This window comes from Talpa occidentalis, unplaced genomic scaffold, assembly GCF_014898055.3.
Source record: "Talpa occidentalis isolate TD23 unplaced genomic scaffold, MPIMG_talOcc4v2.1 talOcc4.12, whole genome shotgun sequence".
NCBI classification, from domain to species: domain Eukaryota; kingdom Metazoa; phylum Chordata; class Mammalia; order Eulipotyphla; family Talpidae; genus Talpa; species Talpa occidentalis.
The window spans coordinates 22,427,910-22,446,743 of record NW_023601212.1 but is presented as its reverse complement, the minus strand read 5'-3'; the positions used below and the strand labels follow the sequence as shown (position 1 = coordinate 22,446,743).

General features: G+C 53.0%; 1 protein-coding gene across 12 annotated transcripts in view; it reads right to left on the bottom strand.

Moving 5' to 3' along the window:
- Positions 1 to 18,834, bottom strand: part of GRAMD1B (GRAM domain containing 1B) — a 231,355-nt gene that overhangs the window by 27,727 nt on the left and 184,794 nt on the right. For 11 of the 12 annotated variants that reach the window (XM_054693161.1, XM_037505488.2, XM_037505478.2 and 8 more), the window contains 5 exons: positions 17,357 to 17,567; positions 11,229 to 11,249; positions 1,556 to 1,640; positions 947 to 1,050; positions 111 to 206 (listed from right to left, as the gene is read on the bottom strand). In XM_054693161.1, coding sequence (XP_054549136.1) covers positions 111 to 206; positions 947 to 1,050; positions 1,556 to 1,640; positions 11,229 to 11,249; positions 17,357 to 17,470 — 420 coding nt within the window. In that variant the 5' untranslated portion in view covers positions 17,471 to 17,567. Of the gene's footprint in view, positions 1 to 110; positions 207 to 946; positions 1,051 to 1,555; positions 1,641 to 11,228; positions 11,250 to 12,122; positions 13,254 to 17,356; positions 17,568 to 18,834 lie in introns of those variants that run through there. The other variant, XM_054693162.1, reaches the window with a different exon arrangement.

Here is an 18,834-nt window from a genome sequence, read left to right as displayed (position 1 = left end):
CCCTATTGGCTCCCGTATTAATGCAACTGAAGAGTAAAAATATGCAACTGGGGCTAGGGGTGGGGTGGGGGGGGAGGAGGTGTAGTAAATCCAAATGAGACTCCCCTTACCTTTTCTGAGTCGGTGCAAACTTGGATGGCATTGGGAATGAGGCGAGCTGTTTTCTCCTTAGTCATGGAGCAGATGTCTTTCAAACGGACGGTCAGCTGACATCCCCACAGGGACAGAAAATGGACAACAAGCAAGAGGAGGCATTAATGGAGTTAAGGCACAATGTCCACATGGCACCAGTTCAGACAGATGAAATCTGATCAGTATCTCTAAACCTGGAAGGAACTGCCTTAGACATCACCTGGCTTAGTCACTTATTTAGAGTCCATCCAGTGAGGCAGAGACTGAGTCTCACCCAAAGCCCAAGGAGATTTTCATTCTTGATCCAGAGCTTTCTTTCCCATTTCTACAGTCTGATAAATGTGCAGGGAGAGGTTGATCAATATTTGTCACTTTATAGACTTGGACTACTGGCACTGACTGGGACCATGAAAGTCATTTAGTTTTTCCTTCTCTATTTTATAAGATGAGGAAAGGAAAGAGAGGCAAAGAAAGAAAGAAAAAAAAAAAGGACTAATCTAAAATCATACAGCTTATCAGCTGCAGAACCCAGAAAGTGTATAAGCCAGTTCTGAGTCCCAAGGCCAACACCCTTTTACTCTACTCTGCCACCTTCTGCAGTGACTCCTGCCAAACATTTACCTGCATTTGCCAAAAGCAAACACATTCAACATGGCAGGGGAAGTTGTAGCAGGGAGATAGATCCTGCAAGATGCAGACCTGTGCTTTTTGTTAATTGTGCAAAGACTTGGAGAAAGCATGGTGTCAACCAAAGGAAGAAAGCAGGCACAGCCAAGGGGACAGCCCAGGGGAGCAGCAAGCCCCATGTCTTTACCAGAGTTTCCCAGCGGAAGATGTTGCTGTAGAAGCAGATCCAATTTTCAGAGAGGTAGAGTCGGCCCTGAAGAAGAATGTCCCTTTGGAGTGCACATGAATAATCTGTAGTAGGATGGGGGGACAAAGAAGCTCAGGGACAGAAAGCACTTTCAGCAAACCACTACAATTTAGGCATGCCTCCCACCCACCAGCACTGGCAGAGCCCAGCTGCCTACCACCGACTAGGCATGACACTTGAACTAGTGGCCAGCGGGTGTCCCTAGCATCTGGTGATTAGGACCATGCAGGATGTGAAACACGCTACTGCTTAGAGCAGAAGAATGGATGAGCTGGCAGAGTGGGGCAAGAAAGCTAGAGGTAGAGAAGTTCAGGGAAATTCAATCCACAATCCACAATCACCCAATCCCTTTACTGCTGGGTCATCTGTAGAGAGGGGCGGCTGTAAGATTCCTTGCAGGCTGTTTTCTCAGCCCTGGGCCCCGAGCATCCTCTCTCCCTGCTCCCAGTCAGAGGTTCCTAATAGGGTTGCTCTTACTTGGGGGAAGAAGAGTGCTGTCCCCCAGACTCACACTTCCTTCTTGCCCGCACCCCTGGGTGCCCAGCTCACCAACAATGAGGCGCTCCGTGTCTGGAAGTTGCTTAAAGAGCTTTCGGAAGTCTTCATTTCTCTGCTTGTAAGTGGGGCTTAATACCTGCATGACAATGGGCCAGGTTAGCAGATGCTCCCAAGTTCTGTGAGGCTGGGGAGGATGGTGAGGGAGAACCTGCTTGGGTGTTTAAAAGGCCAAGATGATGCTCTGTTATCCCACAGACCCTAGCAGCTCAGGCAAAGTGGGCTTGGCATGGAAAAACACAGTGGGGAGAATTTGATGCTGCAAAAGGCTTTGGATGTAGTGTCTACAATGAGAAGGCGCTGAGCAGGCCCCAGATTACATCCCAAGAAAGGAAAGGAAGGCAGGTCACTTGCGGGGAGTTTCTCGGGCCACACCATGCCAGCACTGCTGCTGTGCCTTTGGCCAGCAGACAGCACCACCTTAACCGTGAGGCAGGGCCCGAGGGGGGCTCCCCTGTCCCCCAGCTGGACCCATGATGAGAAGGTGCACAGCGCACCCCTCAGAAGAAGTTGCTAATATGACTGACATGGCTGTGTGTGAAATTTGAGATTAAAAAAAAGTCAATTAAATCCTAAAACTAACACAATGTTATGGTAATTACATTTCAAACAGGGAAAAAAATGACATTTTGATGCAGACTCAAAAAAAGACAACCAAAACTAGTGCTAGAATAAGCAAAGAAGTGAATTTAAAAGCACATCTGGCATCTAGAGGCTCCTGACTGCGATCTCTGCCCATTCATCACAAGATGCTGTGACCCAACCCTTACATTAGATGAGGCCAGAAAGAAGTCCCGGCTGGGACCAGTCTCCGGCTGGTCAGCAGTGGACCTCTTTGTCGGCCCCTGGTCCTGTGCTCCCACGACAACTTGTGCTGACAGGCACCCCTTGTGCCCTCCTAGCTTTTGGAGTACCTCAGGGTGAACTCACACCCCCAAACTGCCTGGAATTTCAGGGCCAGTCAAAAAGGACTCCTGCTTTTTCTGAACTTACGATCTTCCAAACTTATGCCGCAGCTGGAATGATACAGGCAGACAAGTGCACAAGCCATGGACTTGGACCACTGCAGAAACACACCTGCCTCCATCCAGGTGGTTTGTTAGCCTGTTATTGTCAGGACTCATGCAGACCCAGGGTTCTGGCAATGGTGACACTTGGGTCCCAGCCGTTTACATTTTCTTTCCCACTTCTGTGGGTATCGGCTGGCAAATAGCTGTGGTGATGATGGAATGAGCTTTGGCCTGTACATTTCTGGCTTTCTGCAAATCCATGAGGAAGCCCAAGCTATAGCTGGCCACACTGGCAGCTTTCCCAGACTACCTGAGCTAGGTGGCTGGTGGCTTTTGTGCAAGAGGGAATAGGATTATCTCGGGAAGCTGGGGAAGAGAAAATGACATGACTTTAGTTGAGGCAGTTTTCCAGAAGAGGAGAGAATGAATAAGAGAGAGACAGAGAAAGAGGGAGAGGGGTAAAGAAGTGGGAGGAGAGAAGGGGAAATACTTTCAAACACACTATAGCTCACTTGAATTTTTAACATTTGTTCTAGCCTATTTATGAGTGGTACTTGCAATAGTGGGCAGTCAGCTACCTTCTCCCAAGCAATGTCATCTTGCAGCATCTCAAATTCACAAATCACTTGCTACATGTCTGAACCAAGTATCAGGGTCACTGGCAGTAAATGCCTGGAAGTCAGCCCATCCCATGACTTCCGTGGCTAGGAAAGACCTCAGAACCACATTCCCCTGAGCCACATACTCGTTTTGAATAGATACCCCACCTAAGTGGCCCTTGGTCTCTCAGAACCACTGAACACCCTGGCTTGGCCACCTGATGGTCTGTGAGTCCTTGATTTCATCCAAGTGACTGTGTAGAGCTGCAGTGAAGTCAAAGTAGGAGTCCTCACCAGCCCCACATGGTCATACACCCTTCACACACCTCATTTTACCTGCTCACGGGATTAAGTATCTTGTTTTACATACAAGGAAGTTGAGCACCAGCCAGGCAGAGCATCCTAGAGCTCTGGGTCTGAGTGACCCTCAGGGTCCTTGGGTCAAGAGGGGAGGAACTGGGATGCACCAGCAGAGCACAATAGTGGCAAGGAGATGTTCACGAACTTTGGAACCCTAATAGCCTTCCTGGACCCCAGTAGGTCTTTATAAAGTGCCAATATCAGCTTGAGCAGCAGCCCACCAAGGGACCCCAAACTCCCTTCAGATGAAACTGGACATCCGGGTTCCAATTATCTGAAGCCGGAAGTCCGCCTATTTCTAAGAATTTTTCCACACCCTCCCTTGAGTTTGCTTCTTCTCATTTCCCAAGGGAATTCAGCAATTACAGAGGTGGACGTGCAGGGAGTGTGGCCATAATGTCCAGAGCAGAGGAAAATCAAGGGAGTCTCTCCTCTCCTTGGAACAAGGCTGTGGCCAGGGAAGAGACGGATGCAAATCCAACTCTGAACTCTGAAGTCATCCTGTTGGACAAGGACTCTTTTAGGCAGAGGGGCTCCTTAACCCAGGCTTGCAAATAAATGCCGATTCTATCAGGCTGCCAATGTGGATGGAAGGCCAGCCTTCCCACCACACATCCCCTTGGCAGACCAGAACTCTCCCTCCCACCCCCTTGCTCTTAAAGCAATTTCCTCCAAAGGTGAGGCCTGGCTCACCTACTTCAAAACAGCCAAAAGCACTTTGGCTCAAAGATGATAAAAGCCAGGGCCCTCACGTACAGGGCCACGTGGGGAAGGACACAAGGTACATAGAACTTGCCCCACAGGCCCGAGAGAGATCAGGTCACACACTCACGGCTGGGATTTCCTCAGATCCACACCAGCAATAGAGCTCCGCACCAGCAGGTACATCCATAAGCTGCTTCAGGTACCACAGCAACGACTGATTGTCCTGTTCCAGGACAAGGGCCCAGAGGACCCCACATTCTGTCAAAGATTCCATTGCTCCCCACTTTCCAAAGGAGCCTGGCTCCTCAAGTTCCGATTCCCTCCTCTCCCCACACTTCTCTCTCCAGGCCTGCACACAGATGTGTGACCACAGGCTTCTCGGTGGGTCTGTGTGACTCTGCCCGGCCTCCTTTTCTCTCCCGAAGTTCTGTTCCGTTCAAAAACTTCACAAGTGGGAGGGTGTGGTCAGCATGGTCTTGGGACAGGCTGTCCAGCCTCTGGCTGGCTCCTGCTTTGTTCTACTTGGCTCCCAGTGGGACTGGTCTTCCAGCTGAGGAGGACCCAGAAGGGACGTGGGGAAGCCTCTCCTCCTGGGTCCAGGTGGACGGTCACTCCAAGAGGCCAGCGGAGGTCAGAGGACACAGGTGTGCAGCTGAAGTCTCTGAACGACAGGCTCTGGAGACAGGCAAGCTGCACAATGACCCCACGGCCACACTGAGCCTATCCCACTGGTTACTCACACTCAGCAGACAGGCTCAGTTTTGGTCTGAAAGTCCAAGGAGAGGACAAGCGCCCAGCTCCCCAGCTCTGTCTGTCCCGTTCCATTAGGCAGCCTGGTTCAATGTGCAATCACTCTGGGCGGGAGCTGGTGGCGATGACTCACAGCCCGCGCCCAGGCGAATGGCCACCCCTGGCTGGGGAAACAGGGCCTGCTCTCACCCCCACTGCTCACACATCCCTCTCCCCAGACCATGCTCCTCTTGGCTGACCTGCAACAACTCTCTTTGTTAGTCGCCTGTAGTGGGAGGGAGGGAGGGAGGCGGGTGGGTGGGCGGACAGGGCCGGAGCCCTACACATGCTTCAAGTTACAGGATCTGGGTGATGGTACAGGCCAACGTCCTCCAGTAACCCCCGGCCTCGCCTGGCCTCCCCAGCAGATGTTTCCTGCAATGGAAAGGAGTTGGCCAGAGCTCCCAGTGGGGGAGGGGAGGAGGAGGTGCCAGGGGCACTGCAGTCATGATGAAATCTGAAATTTGAGACCCAAACAGCCTGGGGCTTCTTGGAGACACTCACTCTCTCCTCTCACAGACCCATCCATCCACCATTTCCCCCCAAGAAGCAGCAGCACAAGATTTGGAAGCTTAAATCATCTCCTCTCAGTTGTGTCGTTGGGGAGAAGTTGGGCAGGTGGGCTGGAGATGGTCAGGTCCACGGCTCTGGGGTCTGTTTCCTCTCTTTCCAGGCACCCTGTCCTGCCTCTAGCACTAGCAGCTGGGGGATCAAGGCCAAGAGGGTTCCTGGGCAGCTGCTCAGTCCTTTCAGGTGGAGTCACTTATATTCTTTATATAAGAGCAGCAGAACCTGTCCCAGGTGATAAGGAGACAGGCAAATGCAGGGAAGCTGGGATCTAGGGGAGGTGGGGGGAAGGGGTTTCAGGGCCAGAAGGGCTGCAGGCAGGATGCCAGGGATTACAGATTAGACAGTACTGGGGCTGGGAAGATTTGGACTCATAGAAAAAGTCAGACCCTTGAAACAAATGAGACATCTCATCCCATCCCCAGCAATGTCCATCTTGCCAGAAGGGTCACAAGTGTGCCCAGGATGGTAAATGGTGCCTCTGCTCTAGGAGTCTCAGTGACTAGATGCAAAGCATCAAACTCCAGTGTACTTAGGCGTGACCTAGAGAATGCATGAAAAATGTGGATTCCTGACTCCTCAACCAAAGATTCTTCTGATCACAAGGACTTGGACTCCCAGGTGAAGCAGCATTGGCCACCTGATGGTCTGTGAGTCTTGGGTAAAGTAGGGGATGACGCCAACTCCTACAGCCCTCAGGGACCACGCCCTGGACCCAGCCACTGCCTCCACTGGTCATGTATCACTGGGCGATTACTGCACCTCCAGCACCGTCTACAGCATGCGGCGTGTTTCAAATAGCAGCTTCTCAAAACCTCATTACCAAGCTTACGCATTTCTTACATGCCTCTTGAAATGCTCCTTTTCAGGCAGGTCTTACGTTCTAGGGCTGTGGCTTCTGAGGTGCCCAGTCCAGCCAACACTCCCCCCCGCCCCACATACACACATCTGAGTTTCTCTACCCGTGGGTGCTGTCAGAGGCACCCTCAGTGGTGGGGTAGGAGAACTAACATCCCTTCCAATTCCCGCAGGATGCTCTCCCAGGCCATATTGAGACCAGGTGGGCTGATGGTTACAGCCAATTCCCTGGAGACACTTGAGCATTGTTGTGAGCTGTTTGGGCTGTCGTGGGGTGGGGTAGAGATAGGAAACACACAGAGATAACCCCTGGGAGATGAGTCTCTGTGCTCAGCCTTTGTCTCCTGAGGCTGAACTGGGCTGGGCAGGGCAGGGCAAAGCTAGGCTGGGCAGGGCAGGGCAGGGCAGGGCAGGGCAAGTAGGCAGCTTCCAGCCTCAGAGGAGAGGGAATTGGCCCTGAGCTAAACATTAACTCCATGGCAAACAATGGGAGCTGGAACCAAGTGGTACTCCCTCCCTGGATACAATAGGGCTGGGGGGGGGTACAGGTGTGGGGAGGAGGGTTGGAGAAGCCCAGGAGAAAAACAAGTGGATTTTGCTGGAGTACTGGCTTCACCTAGGATGAAAACAATTAAGACTCTCAAAGGACACCCTTGCTCTCCAATCAAATTGGGGCAACAAGGAGTCAGCTGGGAGCTATGCAGACTGTGGACACAGTGGGGGGGGGGCAACTGAGCAAAGAGAGGGTGGGCGTAATATAGAAAGGTGGAAAAAGGACTGTGCTGGCAATGGGATTTTTTTCTGGAGAGAAGGGACGACTCTTGAGAAAGTTAAGCATGGTTGTCCCAGGAGCCGTCTCAAGATAAAGGGTAACTACAAGAGGGAAGAGGGACACAGTCAGCCCCAGGAAAGAAATACAGGCTTCCCAGGTTGTCGACACTGCTACTCTCTTGACTGGCCCCTTAAATCCTAGATGGCTTTCCCACAAAGCTTTGCCGTCTTGCTCTCAATCTTACGCCAGTCAGACCAGCTTGTTAAGTCACAGGACTGGCACCAAAGGGCCAGCGTCCCTAACCAGCATTGGGTGACTTGGATCCAAGGCCTCCGGCAGCTGCCAGGGTCAGGGCTCCTGCCCTCTGACCTCAGAAATGCCCCTTCCCTGCGTTTCTATGCAGAGACTGATCCCCAGGAAAGGGTCAGGCAGATGAAGACAGTACCATTGCCCACCTGAGGCACAGAGAGACTTCTACCACTGTGAGCTTCACCCCAGATGCAAACTTACCTCAGAGCAGGGATCATTTTTAGGGGGCAGACTGTGCCAAGTGCACCTCCAAAGTATCCCTTGGTGACGCCAGACACCAAGACACCCAATTCTGCTTATGCCTCCATCTCAGGTCTACTGGGGCTGTGCCACCCAAGCTGGAGGCCTTGATGAATAAAACCAGGTAGTCAAGTGGGGCCAAGGGTAAGGGGGAGAGGACACAAACAGGCCTGGTGGGACTCGGGGTACCTGCGGATGATACAGCCTTTAAACCCACTTTGATCTGAATAGTCCTGGCTAGAGAAAGAAGCTCCTGCATCTCAGTCCTTCCATGGGCCCCTTAGCTCTGGCCACCCCCCTCTAACCCCCAAACAGGACCCACGCTTTAGACCGAGGAGGCCTGTCATTGCAGCAACAGCTCCTCCCTGGCTAAGTTAGAAGTAAAATGCTGTTTCTTCTACAGGAGAGAGGCAGGTGAGGCGGCTGTGGGGTGGGCAGAGAGGTGCTGGGTGAGCCTCCACTCAGATCAGACCCAGGAGACTCGCTGATTGGACTTCCCTGAACCCGTCAGATGTTTCTGTCCCCTGGGCTGGGGATCCTCAATGTCCCTGGGGTTTCGCCCATTTGAAGGGCTTCCAGAGCAAGGATGGAACCTCAGGCAGCAGATCCACTAGTGTGAGGGAAGCTGATAAAGGGCACTGTCGACACCCAACCAAGACAGGGCAACCCAGACCCAAGGCAGGAGAATGGAACTGTAGGGTAAGGAAAAATGTCAGGCTTTTCTGCGCTCCCGCCATCAGGATAGATGATGGATCCTTGTGGTCCTGAATGCATGCCTGATGGCGGGCACCTGGAGTGGGGTGTGAGCATAGGTAGATGGGATTCACCTGGGCTAAGACTGTGCTTTTTAAGGGCGGCGTTGTGGGGACGCCAGTAGAAGCAGAAAAAGAAGCCAAGTACGAACAGAAGCCGAGAGAGAAGCAAGAGAAGCAGAGACCGAGAGAAGGCCGGAGAGCCCAGAGTGAAGACCTGCTGGGGGCTGGGAGGCCTGCCAGCCTACCGGCCCCCCAGTGCCCCTGCCTGCCGTGTACCTGGTAATCCTAATAAAAGACCTACAAAACCACTGAGGACTCTGACTCTTCCTTGACCCATTCTGCTGGATCATAGAAAACCTGCACTGTGTTCCATTCCTGACCCTACAGAGCCAACCAAAGGAAAACTGAAAGCCAGGTCAGAGCAACAGGAGCAGGCAAGGAGCTCCTGAAAAACCCCTTAGGCCATGGAAGGACACGAGAAGTCCTGTCTCCCTGGAGACCCTGCATGGGAAACAGCAGGAAGACATGTGTGGATGGCTCCCAGTGTCTGGGAACTCGGAGCCCCCAAAAGAACAGCCAGGGAGAGCAGGAGTCCCCAAGTGGGACGTTGGGGCATCAAAAGCTATGCTCAGCAAAGATTCCCTTTGTGCAATTGGCCTTCGTGAGCCCACGATTTGTGCCAGGTGGAGAGTCGTTAATGGTTCTGTAACTCACTCAGGGTGAGGAGCGGAGGTGGGAAGGACACAACCTATGATTAATAGAGGATGAGTTGCAGGAAAGGCCCGGATGTGTGTTTACAAGATGTCCAGAGTCCATGAGCGGCCCCTCCTGCATGCAGGGTCAGCCAGGAGGCAGTGCCTGCTCTCCACTGTCTCCCACTTCTGGGTACCTGAACCCCTGACTTATGGGCGCCCAGCTGGCCACGGGAGCACGGCACTCTGCAGCCAAGGGGCTGCATCTGCTTCTAGCCTGTCACCTTTCTGAGTGCCAAGTGAGAGAGAAGACATGGGAAAGAAAGGATGGGAGAAAGGCCCAGGAGAGAGAAAGCAAAACCTGTCTGAATCAAAGAGACAGAGAAAGTCCAGGAGAAGTCATAGACAGGGGAGGAAAAACAAAGTGCAGTGGGGTGAGTTAGAGAGGAAAAGGGAGATTCAGGGAAAGGAAAAGTGAGAAAAAGGAAACAAAAGCCAGAGGGAGGGGAGGCGCAGAGATCATCAAGGAAGAAGGTGCACGCATCCACTACCTACTAGGTCTGTGGGCACCAGCTTCCTGGCTCCTTCTTGGAGCACTCATTCTACAAATGGCTTCAAAGCAGGTCTTCCTAGCCAAGGATGTGAGTCCCCACATGGCCTGGTAGGGGGACCTCCTGCAGAGAAGGAGCTTCACTCTCCTTCCACAGTGAGCTTGAAGCAGCAGCAGGGGGAGGGTGGTAGAGGGCAGGTGTAGCCCATGAGGGCAAGATGGCAGGGGGAGGGGAGGAAATTGCTTCCTCCCCCCTTCAACTCCTCTCCCACCAGCACAGACACCCAACCTCTGCCCTATTTGTGCTGGGCGGGCCTAGGCAGGCAGAGCAATAAATCCACAGTGCCCACCGGGACAGGCAGGCCCGCTGAGCAACAGGCGGGGGCGGGGTGGGGGTGGGGTCCCCAGGGCTACCTGGACTAGGATTGATTTTGGGGAATCATGAGCCATGTGGGAACCCTGCCCACCCACCTGACATACTCGCAAGTGATTCTGACCCAAGGTCCTACATTAAACCCAAGGCTCACACACACACACTTTTCCCCTCACCAGAGTCCTCCTCAACTCTGTCACAAACAGCCACCTTCTGCATGCCCACCTCTCCCGCTGGAGGAGAGCCCTGAAGGAGAGCCGGGTACTTGGGGAAGAGGAGGATGGTACCCCTGTGATCCAGAGTCAGTGTGGGAAATGGCTTGAAAGCAAAGGCTGGTGTGGCCAGGCCTGCAAGCCGCTGGTCCCTGCAGTGTCCCAGAGAGCAGAGTCCAAGTGCCAGGCCCAGCAGACAGACATCAGCCAACTACTCACCAAGGGAAAGTCAGGACCAGGAGGACATGGCCTTGGCAGGAACTGTTTACCCCACACCACTGTCTAGGTATGGGGCAGCTGGCTCAAGCACCCTCATGAGTGACCCCCGGCCCCTATGATTATCTTCACCACAGAATCGGAAGCAAGAGCAGCGCAAGAAGCATGCGCTGACGCTAACATGGTGTGTCCTGGAGCAGAAGCCAAATTCCATTACATGGGACAGTCCCTTTCCTAATGGGAGACATTTCCCCTAAAGTGTCTCCTTTAAGGAAAGGAAACCTGGTTTCAACTTCAGTTCTTATGGGTGTCCTAATCCGGGTATTCTGTCTGGCCTGGGGATGCTCCTCCTGTCTCGGCTCCTTGGTTAGGGCTGGAGGAATCTTGTCCAGATGTCTAGGGGAGGAAAAACTGGGCCATTCCTGCCGGGTCTCCCCGGATCAAACTCTCCCTCACGAGGCTGTCCTGTCCTGCTCCAGAGGAAAAGCACTGCCTCTGGTTTTTGTGGGAGGGGGCCGCTCAGGGGGAAGCAATAATCTCTATTTGCTCAAGCCCACAAAGGAACCAGACTTCTCTCCACCGCTTTCCCCCACCCCAACCCACTTCCTTTCCCCACCCACTTCACAGGTACCCAACAAGAAGAGAAACAAAGATACTTACATTATACCAACTCTGGCTTTTCTGCAAGAACAAAATAAAAAAAGAAGGTAAAATTAGTCAGGGAAGAGCTGGTGGGAATGGCCAGCATGTTCTTGGCTCCAGAGGGGAGTGACACAGACAGCAGAGGGCGGGCAGGGAGGAGGAATCCAAACGCAGCTAATGCTCCCCATGTTGCTGCTCAAGAGGGGTCCTCCTTTCACAAGACAGTTCCAGAAAGGAGGCCCGGGGAGCAGCCCATGCTGGAAGCCCCGCCGCGGTCAGTCAGTGGGTGGGTGGCAGGCAGCGGCAGCACCGGCTACGGCTCCACTGGGGGGAGTGGGCCGGAGCCCCATCACAAGGTTCTTCTGATGGGGTGAGGGATGCACTGCAGGCATCCAAGACCCAGTCCCCAATGGGCCCTGACTAGAAGCAAAGGGCACGGAGACGCGCGAGCCTCCCATTCCCTGCCCATCCCTCTGTCGAAGGAAGGATGGGAACGTCTGCTGGAGGGGAAGAGAAGGGATGGCCGGGAACCTTCCTCCAAGTGTGTTCTCAGCCAACAGATGAGTAAATCCCTCCTGCCCAACAACAGTCTGATGCCTGATGATCACAATGTCAGGGGGGCTGTGGGGGGCTCTGCATGGGTGGGAGGGGGACATCTACCTGCTACAGATTCTGCCCGATACCTACTCAGCACCGACAGCAGCGGACCTGCCCCAGCTCCGGGGTTCTGCATTCCCAGCCCTTCATGGCAGCTGAAGGTGTTTTAGGGAGACAGGGGGCGAGCTAAGACTGCAATTTGCCTCTGATCTCTACGACCAGGAGTTCTTTTGGGATGTGGCACATGGAAGCTAGACAGGCAGGCACGCACGCTCTCTCTCTCTCTTTTTTTTTTTTTAAAAACATTTGGGTTTCTTTTTTTATTTTTCTTAAAGATTTATTTATTTTTATACAAAAACCGGGGCAGAGGTCAGAGGCATGGAAGGGTGAGCGGATTCACCAGAAACAGAGCAGGGAGCAGAACAGGCGGAAGGACTGAAATACACTGCTGAGGGGAGCAGCAGGTGCTACAGGAAAGGTCTGTTGCACCATGTGGGTGTCTCCCTGGCTGGCTAGGAATCAAACCCACGCTGCAGAGACAGCTTCACGGTGCTGCGCTCAACCCACTGCACCACCAGGGAGGCCCCTCTCTTTCTTGCCAAGTCCTTGTCCCGTGAGGTGCTGATTCAACAGGTCTAGGTAGGGGCTGGTATTTTCTGTTTTAAACATTGTCAGGGGTGTAATTAAGTCGCTGAATCACTGGGTAGAGGGAAACTGCCTGCAGGTCAGCATCGTCAACCAGCCACAGAGGGTTGGTTCTTGGGCACAAGTTAGTGGACTGTACCCCACCAACTGGGGTCAGGGCCGACACAGAAGGGAAGAGGGCAGACGCTGTCTGGCAGGACAGAGAGTGGGTGAGGGTGAGGATGGGAGGACAGTCTCCTTGCCTGCACTTTTCCTGCCTCCAGATGTGTGCAGAGACCTTCAACCTTCCCACCAAGGGGAAAGGTGTGGAAAGAGGGGAGACAGCATGGGAGAGAGAGGGTTTGTTTCATCTCACACCCAGCCTAACTGGCCAGAATATGCCTTGGAACAGGGGGATATGGATGACAAGGCAGGTCTCAATGTCCCTCTGCAAGATCCTGGATCATTCTGCAGCAAAGCCTGCTACCAATGAGAGGTCACAGAATCCCTTCTCTTCTCCAGCTGAGAGGTCTTAGTAGATAAAGGGACTCAATCCAAATACTCAAAGCCAACAATTTCACTGCTGTGATGAACAGCTCAGAGCAACTGTGTGGGAATCCTGCACCCAGAACTGACTAGCCTGTGTGCATTTCTGCTAAAGTGCCCCACATCTGGATGTGAGTGGATGGGACAAGGGGGCTGTACCTGTCCTTATCTGCATCTGGGATGGCTTCAGTACTGGATTCTGACTTGGAGATCACAGGACCCAAGGGTGGGTGACCCAAGGTCTGCCCGCATTTCATGAAACCCAAGCCAGGAAACCTGCGTCACAGCACAGAAAACTGTCACTGGCAACCATGCTCCTCACCCCTTTGTCTGGCCTTCATGTCAGACGCAAGAGGCAGCAACAGCAAGTTGGGCTAGGTGGGAGAACCCACAATCCATCATGATTACTCTGCAGAGTGACCCCCACCACCTGCCTCCAGCAAACCCCAGTACCATGTACTGGCAGGTGTGCATATCCCTTTTGAATCTGGAATAAAGTGCTTCCCCAACACAGAGTCCCAACCGAGGAACCCCCCCGACCCACCATCAGGAGCAAAGACTTCTGTCCCTCAGTGTGGGACTCAACCCCTAACCAGCTGTCTCTGGGGACACTGGCTCCTCCCCTCCAGCCAAATTCACAGAGGCTGTTAATTACCCACTGTGGGCGTGAACCCCAAACTCTGAGTGGTGTCTTAGAGGCAAATCTGATACTCACAGCCAGCTCTGCATTCCCAGGAGTGAGTCCCAAAGGAGCTACCTGACAGCAAGAGACCAGCTCAGGGGCGTAGGGAGGCCAGAGGGGCCACAGTTGGCCCCAGTGGGACTGAAGCTATTCTAGGCTGAAATACTCCTCCTGGCAGAGGCCCGCGGCAAGTAAAGAACAGAACTAGGGGATGGGGCTGCAGGGTTTGCTGACAAGTTATAAGTAGGATTTGGTTAAAGCAATTTTGGAAGAAAATCGCCCCAAAGGCAGAGCTATAGGGGCAGGGACCCAAGCAGAACAGGCTTCTGTTGGCTGCTAGAAGAGGTGGGAAGAGCGAGCACTTAACGGAAGGCAAACCCCCTGGAAACACACCAAGTTGCCTAAAAATATCTCCCAGTAAAAAGGTCAGGGGGTCTGGGAGATGGAGGGTGGGAATAAGAGTTCCACATTTAGTAGGAGTTGGGGGAAAAAGCAACTTCTTACTTTGATCAGCTTAAGTCTGTCATACTGGAAAGAAAACCACACAAATTAGGATTGAAAAATGGGTCATGTCCAGAGGAAAAGGCAAGTCAGAGCCACAGAGCCAGGGGACTCCAGCCTGAGCAGGAATGGGTCTGGGCACTGCCCCAGCAGCCAGGGCAGAGGCCCGGGGAGTTGAGGAGCTGGTGGGGCAGGGAACAGCCACTGGCTCCCTCTGGTGGCCATAGGCCATCACTACAGCATGGAAGGGGGGGTGGTGGCACCAACTCAAAGGCTCCTGGGAAGTGGAAATAAGTGCAATGCCTTCTAGCCCAAGGCTTCTGTTAGGGGTGCACAGGAGAGGAACCTAAGATGACATAGACCACTCACCACAAATGAACACATGAGGAAAAGGAGGCCCAGAGCTGAGGAGTCTGAATCTGTGGGAGGCCTGACCAGGGACGCACTCTCTGGCTGATGGAAACACGAGGTCACCTCCTCTAGACAGGGAGTGAGGAGGCCTTGCTGCAGTACTAGTGACAATAGTTCTGACCCCTCTGCCATGAGATGTGTGATCAAGCTGAGACAATGTGAGGGGGCGGCGGCTACCCAAAGCCTGGAACTCACAGCAGAGTCCACGGGGAACACACACTGCCTCAGACAAGCGCTTCTAAAGACAGCTATCCCCATTCATCTCCGTGGGGCATGGCGCCCGGATTAACCCACTGTGCACACTCAGCTTTTGGGCCCTTATTCAGGACTCATTTTTGCCTCTCGAAGTCTCACTCAAAGCTCCACCTGCTCCCTGGCTGGCCTGGTTCCCCTGTCTCTGAATTCATATAACGTCCGCAACTACTCCTGTGGTGTCAAGAGTTGGTCTCGTATTATAGATAAGCTGGGTTTGATTCTTCTCATTCCTTCTGAAATGTACACTGCTCCTGGGAGTGGGACCTTGGTCTCCTTTCCTGAAGACTATTCAGGACATTTAAAAGTCCTCAGTACTGGGTACTCACCTCACCCCATCACCGAACAAGACAGGCACCCTGTAAGTGGTGGTGAATGACCAGACCTCAATATTGCTCTCTCTGAGGGCCTTGCTAGGCTTGGGTAGGAAGGTTGAGAAAGCTGAGCGCTTCGCCTTCCAAGCATGCCTCCACCATGGGCAGAAGCAGAGAGGACTGGCCTGAAGACCCTGCCTGCAACAGGGCTGAGGGGGGACGTGTGCAGACACACTTGGGAAGGGTGGAGAGGCCCTGTCACTGTCCTCTTGGCCCTGCCTCCAGCCAGAGGTGTGAGGGGCTCAGAAGGGCTGGCAGGGGTTATTTCAAAGCCCCGGGCTCCAGACCTCCCTGTACCTGCCAAGCCAAGTAAAGCCACAGAGAACCCGTGTGGCTTCCTCTATAGCCAGGAACAGTGGCTGAATATCTCTGAGCCAAGATGCGCTGTTAGCCTGAAGGTCACACACTAGAGGATTAGCCCTGGAGCCTCCCGTTCTTCCCTCAGGAAAGAGAACAGCTGTTCACCCTCCTCCTCCTCCTCCAAACACTTAGAAGCTTGAGACTATTATTAAGTCATCCCTCAGCTTTCTCTCCTTCAGGCTACATCCACCCCCTTCCCTGTGGGTATTATTTCCTGAGCCCTGCTGGTCTAAAATACCTATTGCTCACTCTCAGCTCTCTGCAAAGGCTCCTCAGGAGTCTGAAGGCCTGGGGCAGACTTGCACTGCCTCCCTGACCTGGCCGCACATCTGCAGGGCTCAGCAGGGGTTACTGTCCACATTCCCCTTTGGTGGGGTGCTGACATCATGCCGTCCGGGAGAAAATGTCCCCTCTGATCCCCATCCAGTATCCTAAGAACCAGAAGCTCCCTCCCCAGGGTTGGGCAGGGGGTGAAGCAGTAAGGGGTGCTTAGGCACAGCTGCTCTCAGCAGACAGGAAAGGTGAGCCCAGGTAGTGCTCCTGCGGTCACTCTATAGCAGAGAGCTCAACTCACGGGAATTCATAACCTTCAGTCAATTTGCTGGGAAACCAGGAATCACCCACTAAAGCAGGTAGAAGGGGGTCTCAGCACGTGCAGCCTGACCCATTGGGGCCTCCTTCTCCAAAGGAATGAAAGGAACCCCTGGCAGGGCTCTGCTTCTAGAAGGTACCATGTAAGGAGGGAATAGATTCCCAGCCTGAGGAAGTGTTTGGGGAGCAGGCAGAGACATGGGGGTGGGGTGTGGGGGACAGGTCTGTTCTCAGACTTTGGTGCAATGGGAATGGTCCCTCCGTGACTTCAAGCCAGCCTGCCAGGGGGCAGTGTGTAGGGTCAGCCCCCTGGGAAAGGGACCAAGCAAGACAGGGGCCAGAGGGGCAGGACAGGGACAGGGCGGGTTGGGGGGGGGGGCGGGGGCAGAGCACTGCAGACAAGTTAACACTGAGGGAAGACCAAAGACAAAGACAAAAGATGGCTTACTTTTGAGAGGCGCTTGTGAGACTAAGACCATGCATGCAAAGAAGTATTTGGGAAATGGTGGGGAAGAAGAGGAAGAACAAGAAATCAAAAAGACAAATTCAGGTGGGACGCAGGGTCCCCACCAACCCTCCCCCTCCCAGCCTCATGAGTCCAGCAGGGAAGGGAAGCTTGTAGAAGGAACCTCCAGGCAAATACATCTACTTCCCACAGGGCGAGGGGGGAACGTGTGCAGACACACTTGGGAAGGATGGAGAGGCCCTGTCACTGTCCTCTTGGCCAGATGAGCACCAAATGGGTTAGTACCAAAGGTAAGGATGATGGCCAGGGCTGAGGCTAAAATAGCATTCTGGAACATTCCCTGAGGACTCTCTTCCTGGCACTATAGTTGTCCCAAATAATGTTCCCTTAGACCCCAAATTTGAGAAAGTGTCAGGACTAAAGGAATGACTCCTGCTGATCCCCAAACATCCCTCTTCCAAGGTCTGTGAGGCTCCCTAGTTCCTACAGAGAGATACAATCTTCGTGGAATCATTTCACATTGCCCTGGGGCTCTCGGAGTGTCTAGCCCAGGAGTTAACATTTAACTAGAAAAAAATTCAATCTTCTCTCCTGCTCGCCCTCCCACCCCCCATGAATAAAGACTATCTGTGGGACACTAGGGCTGGTCCCTGGAGGAAGGGGTTCTTCCCTCACAATCCCCCATCACCTGCTTCCCTGCAGCCAGCTCTAAGTACAGAGGCCCCAGCAGGCTCCAGCTCACCTTGGAATTTTTGCCACCACTGCGGCCCGACTGTGAGGAGCAGCTGCGCTGCACGCCCTGCTCGGGTGTGGACGGGGACTTGTCCGAGGAGTGATCTGAGCCCTTCTCCACCATGGTGTCTCCGTCGGGGTTCTGTGGGGTTGGCGAGCGAGACCGCTTCCGGAGGATGGGGGAGCAGGCGGGCGTGCTGCGGTTTGAGTTACTGGCAGTGCTGCAGGGGCAGATGGAGAGAGGGAGCAGGGTAGAGAGGGAAGGAGGTGGGGAGACAAGCAGTCAGTGATTGAAGGCCAAAGAGGGGACCCCAGGAACCAGCTCAGGGTTTGGGAGAAATGGGCTCAGCTATGGACTGATTACACCGTAATACCGCTGCTGGCCAGGAGAGGGCGGTGGTGCCAATGTGAAATGCAAGGGAAGTCACGGGTAAGCAGGGCAATTAGACAGAAACATCAATCCATCAGGGATCCGCCTAGCATCCCTCCAGATATTGTTAGGGCCCCTTTATATGCCAAGATCTGTCCAGGAAGAACTGGATTTAAGAGCTGAATGAAATGAGCTCCTTAGAGTCACCTAATGCTATCAGCTCATTTTATAGATGCTGCAAATCCAATGTCTACCCTATTTTGGATTTGTCCCCTAAAAATAAACAATAATCCTACTTTCAAAGCATATTATTTCACTGGGCTTTAAAACACCCCATCGAGGTAGTAATGACAAGTACCATAATCCAGGTTTTTATTTTTTTCAAATATAATTTCTATTAATATAAAGGCCAATGAAAGGTAGAGAGAAGTTCAGTATCTTTGGGTCACAGAGGTCTTCTGACTTGTCACTCAGCATACACCATATTATTCCCCTGTGAGCCATCTCGGTTCCTACTGCCCCTGCCCAGGGTACAGGGGAACACAGCTTAAGTTCTCACATTCCACGTGCCCTTCCCCCCAAATTCATTTCCTACAGATACCTGATTGTCCCATAGTACCGAATCCACTAACACCAGAGCCTTATCAGCTGTATAAATGTTTAGTTGCTATTTAGCTTGTGTTCCCAGTGTTATAGGAGAAGAGATAACGAAAGGAAAAGGAGAGAAAAATTGAATGCGGTTAAGTTTAATAGGTGTTTGCTTTGCTCTAAAAGAAAGGAGGGAGGAAAAAACATTAAGAAAGAAATGGGGGACATGGGAAGGAAAGCAAGGACTGGAAAACCATAGAAGCACAAGTGGAGTGGGAGGGCCCCTCTCACCCCTCAGCAGGGAGAAAGCAGGAGGGTCAGACTCTGGAAACAGTCAGGACTGAGAACACAGGTGCTTTCCCAGCTGCCCTGTGTGAGGCAGGAACACTGTCATTTGCATGAAGATCCAGCTGCCACCTTAAATGTCCCATTGCACCCATTTGCAATGAAAACCAGGTCCCATTCAGCAGAACCTTACACCTAGGGATCCTCAGCAGAGAAAAAGGGAATGAGCCCCAGAACCTAAACCA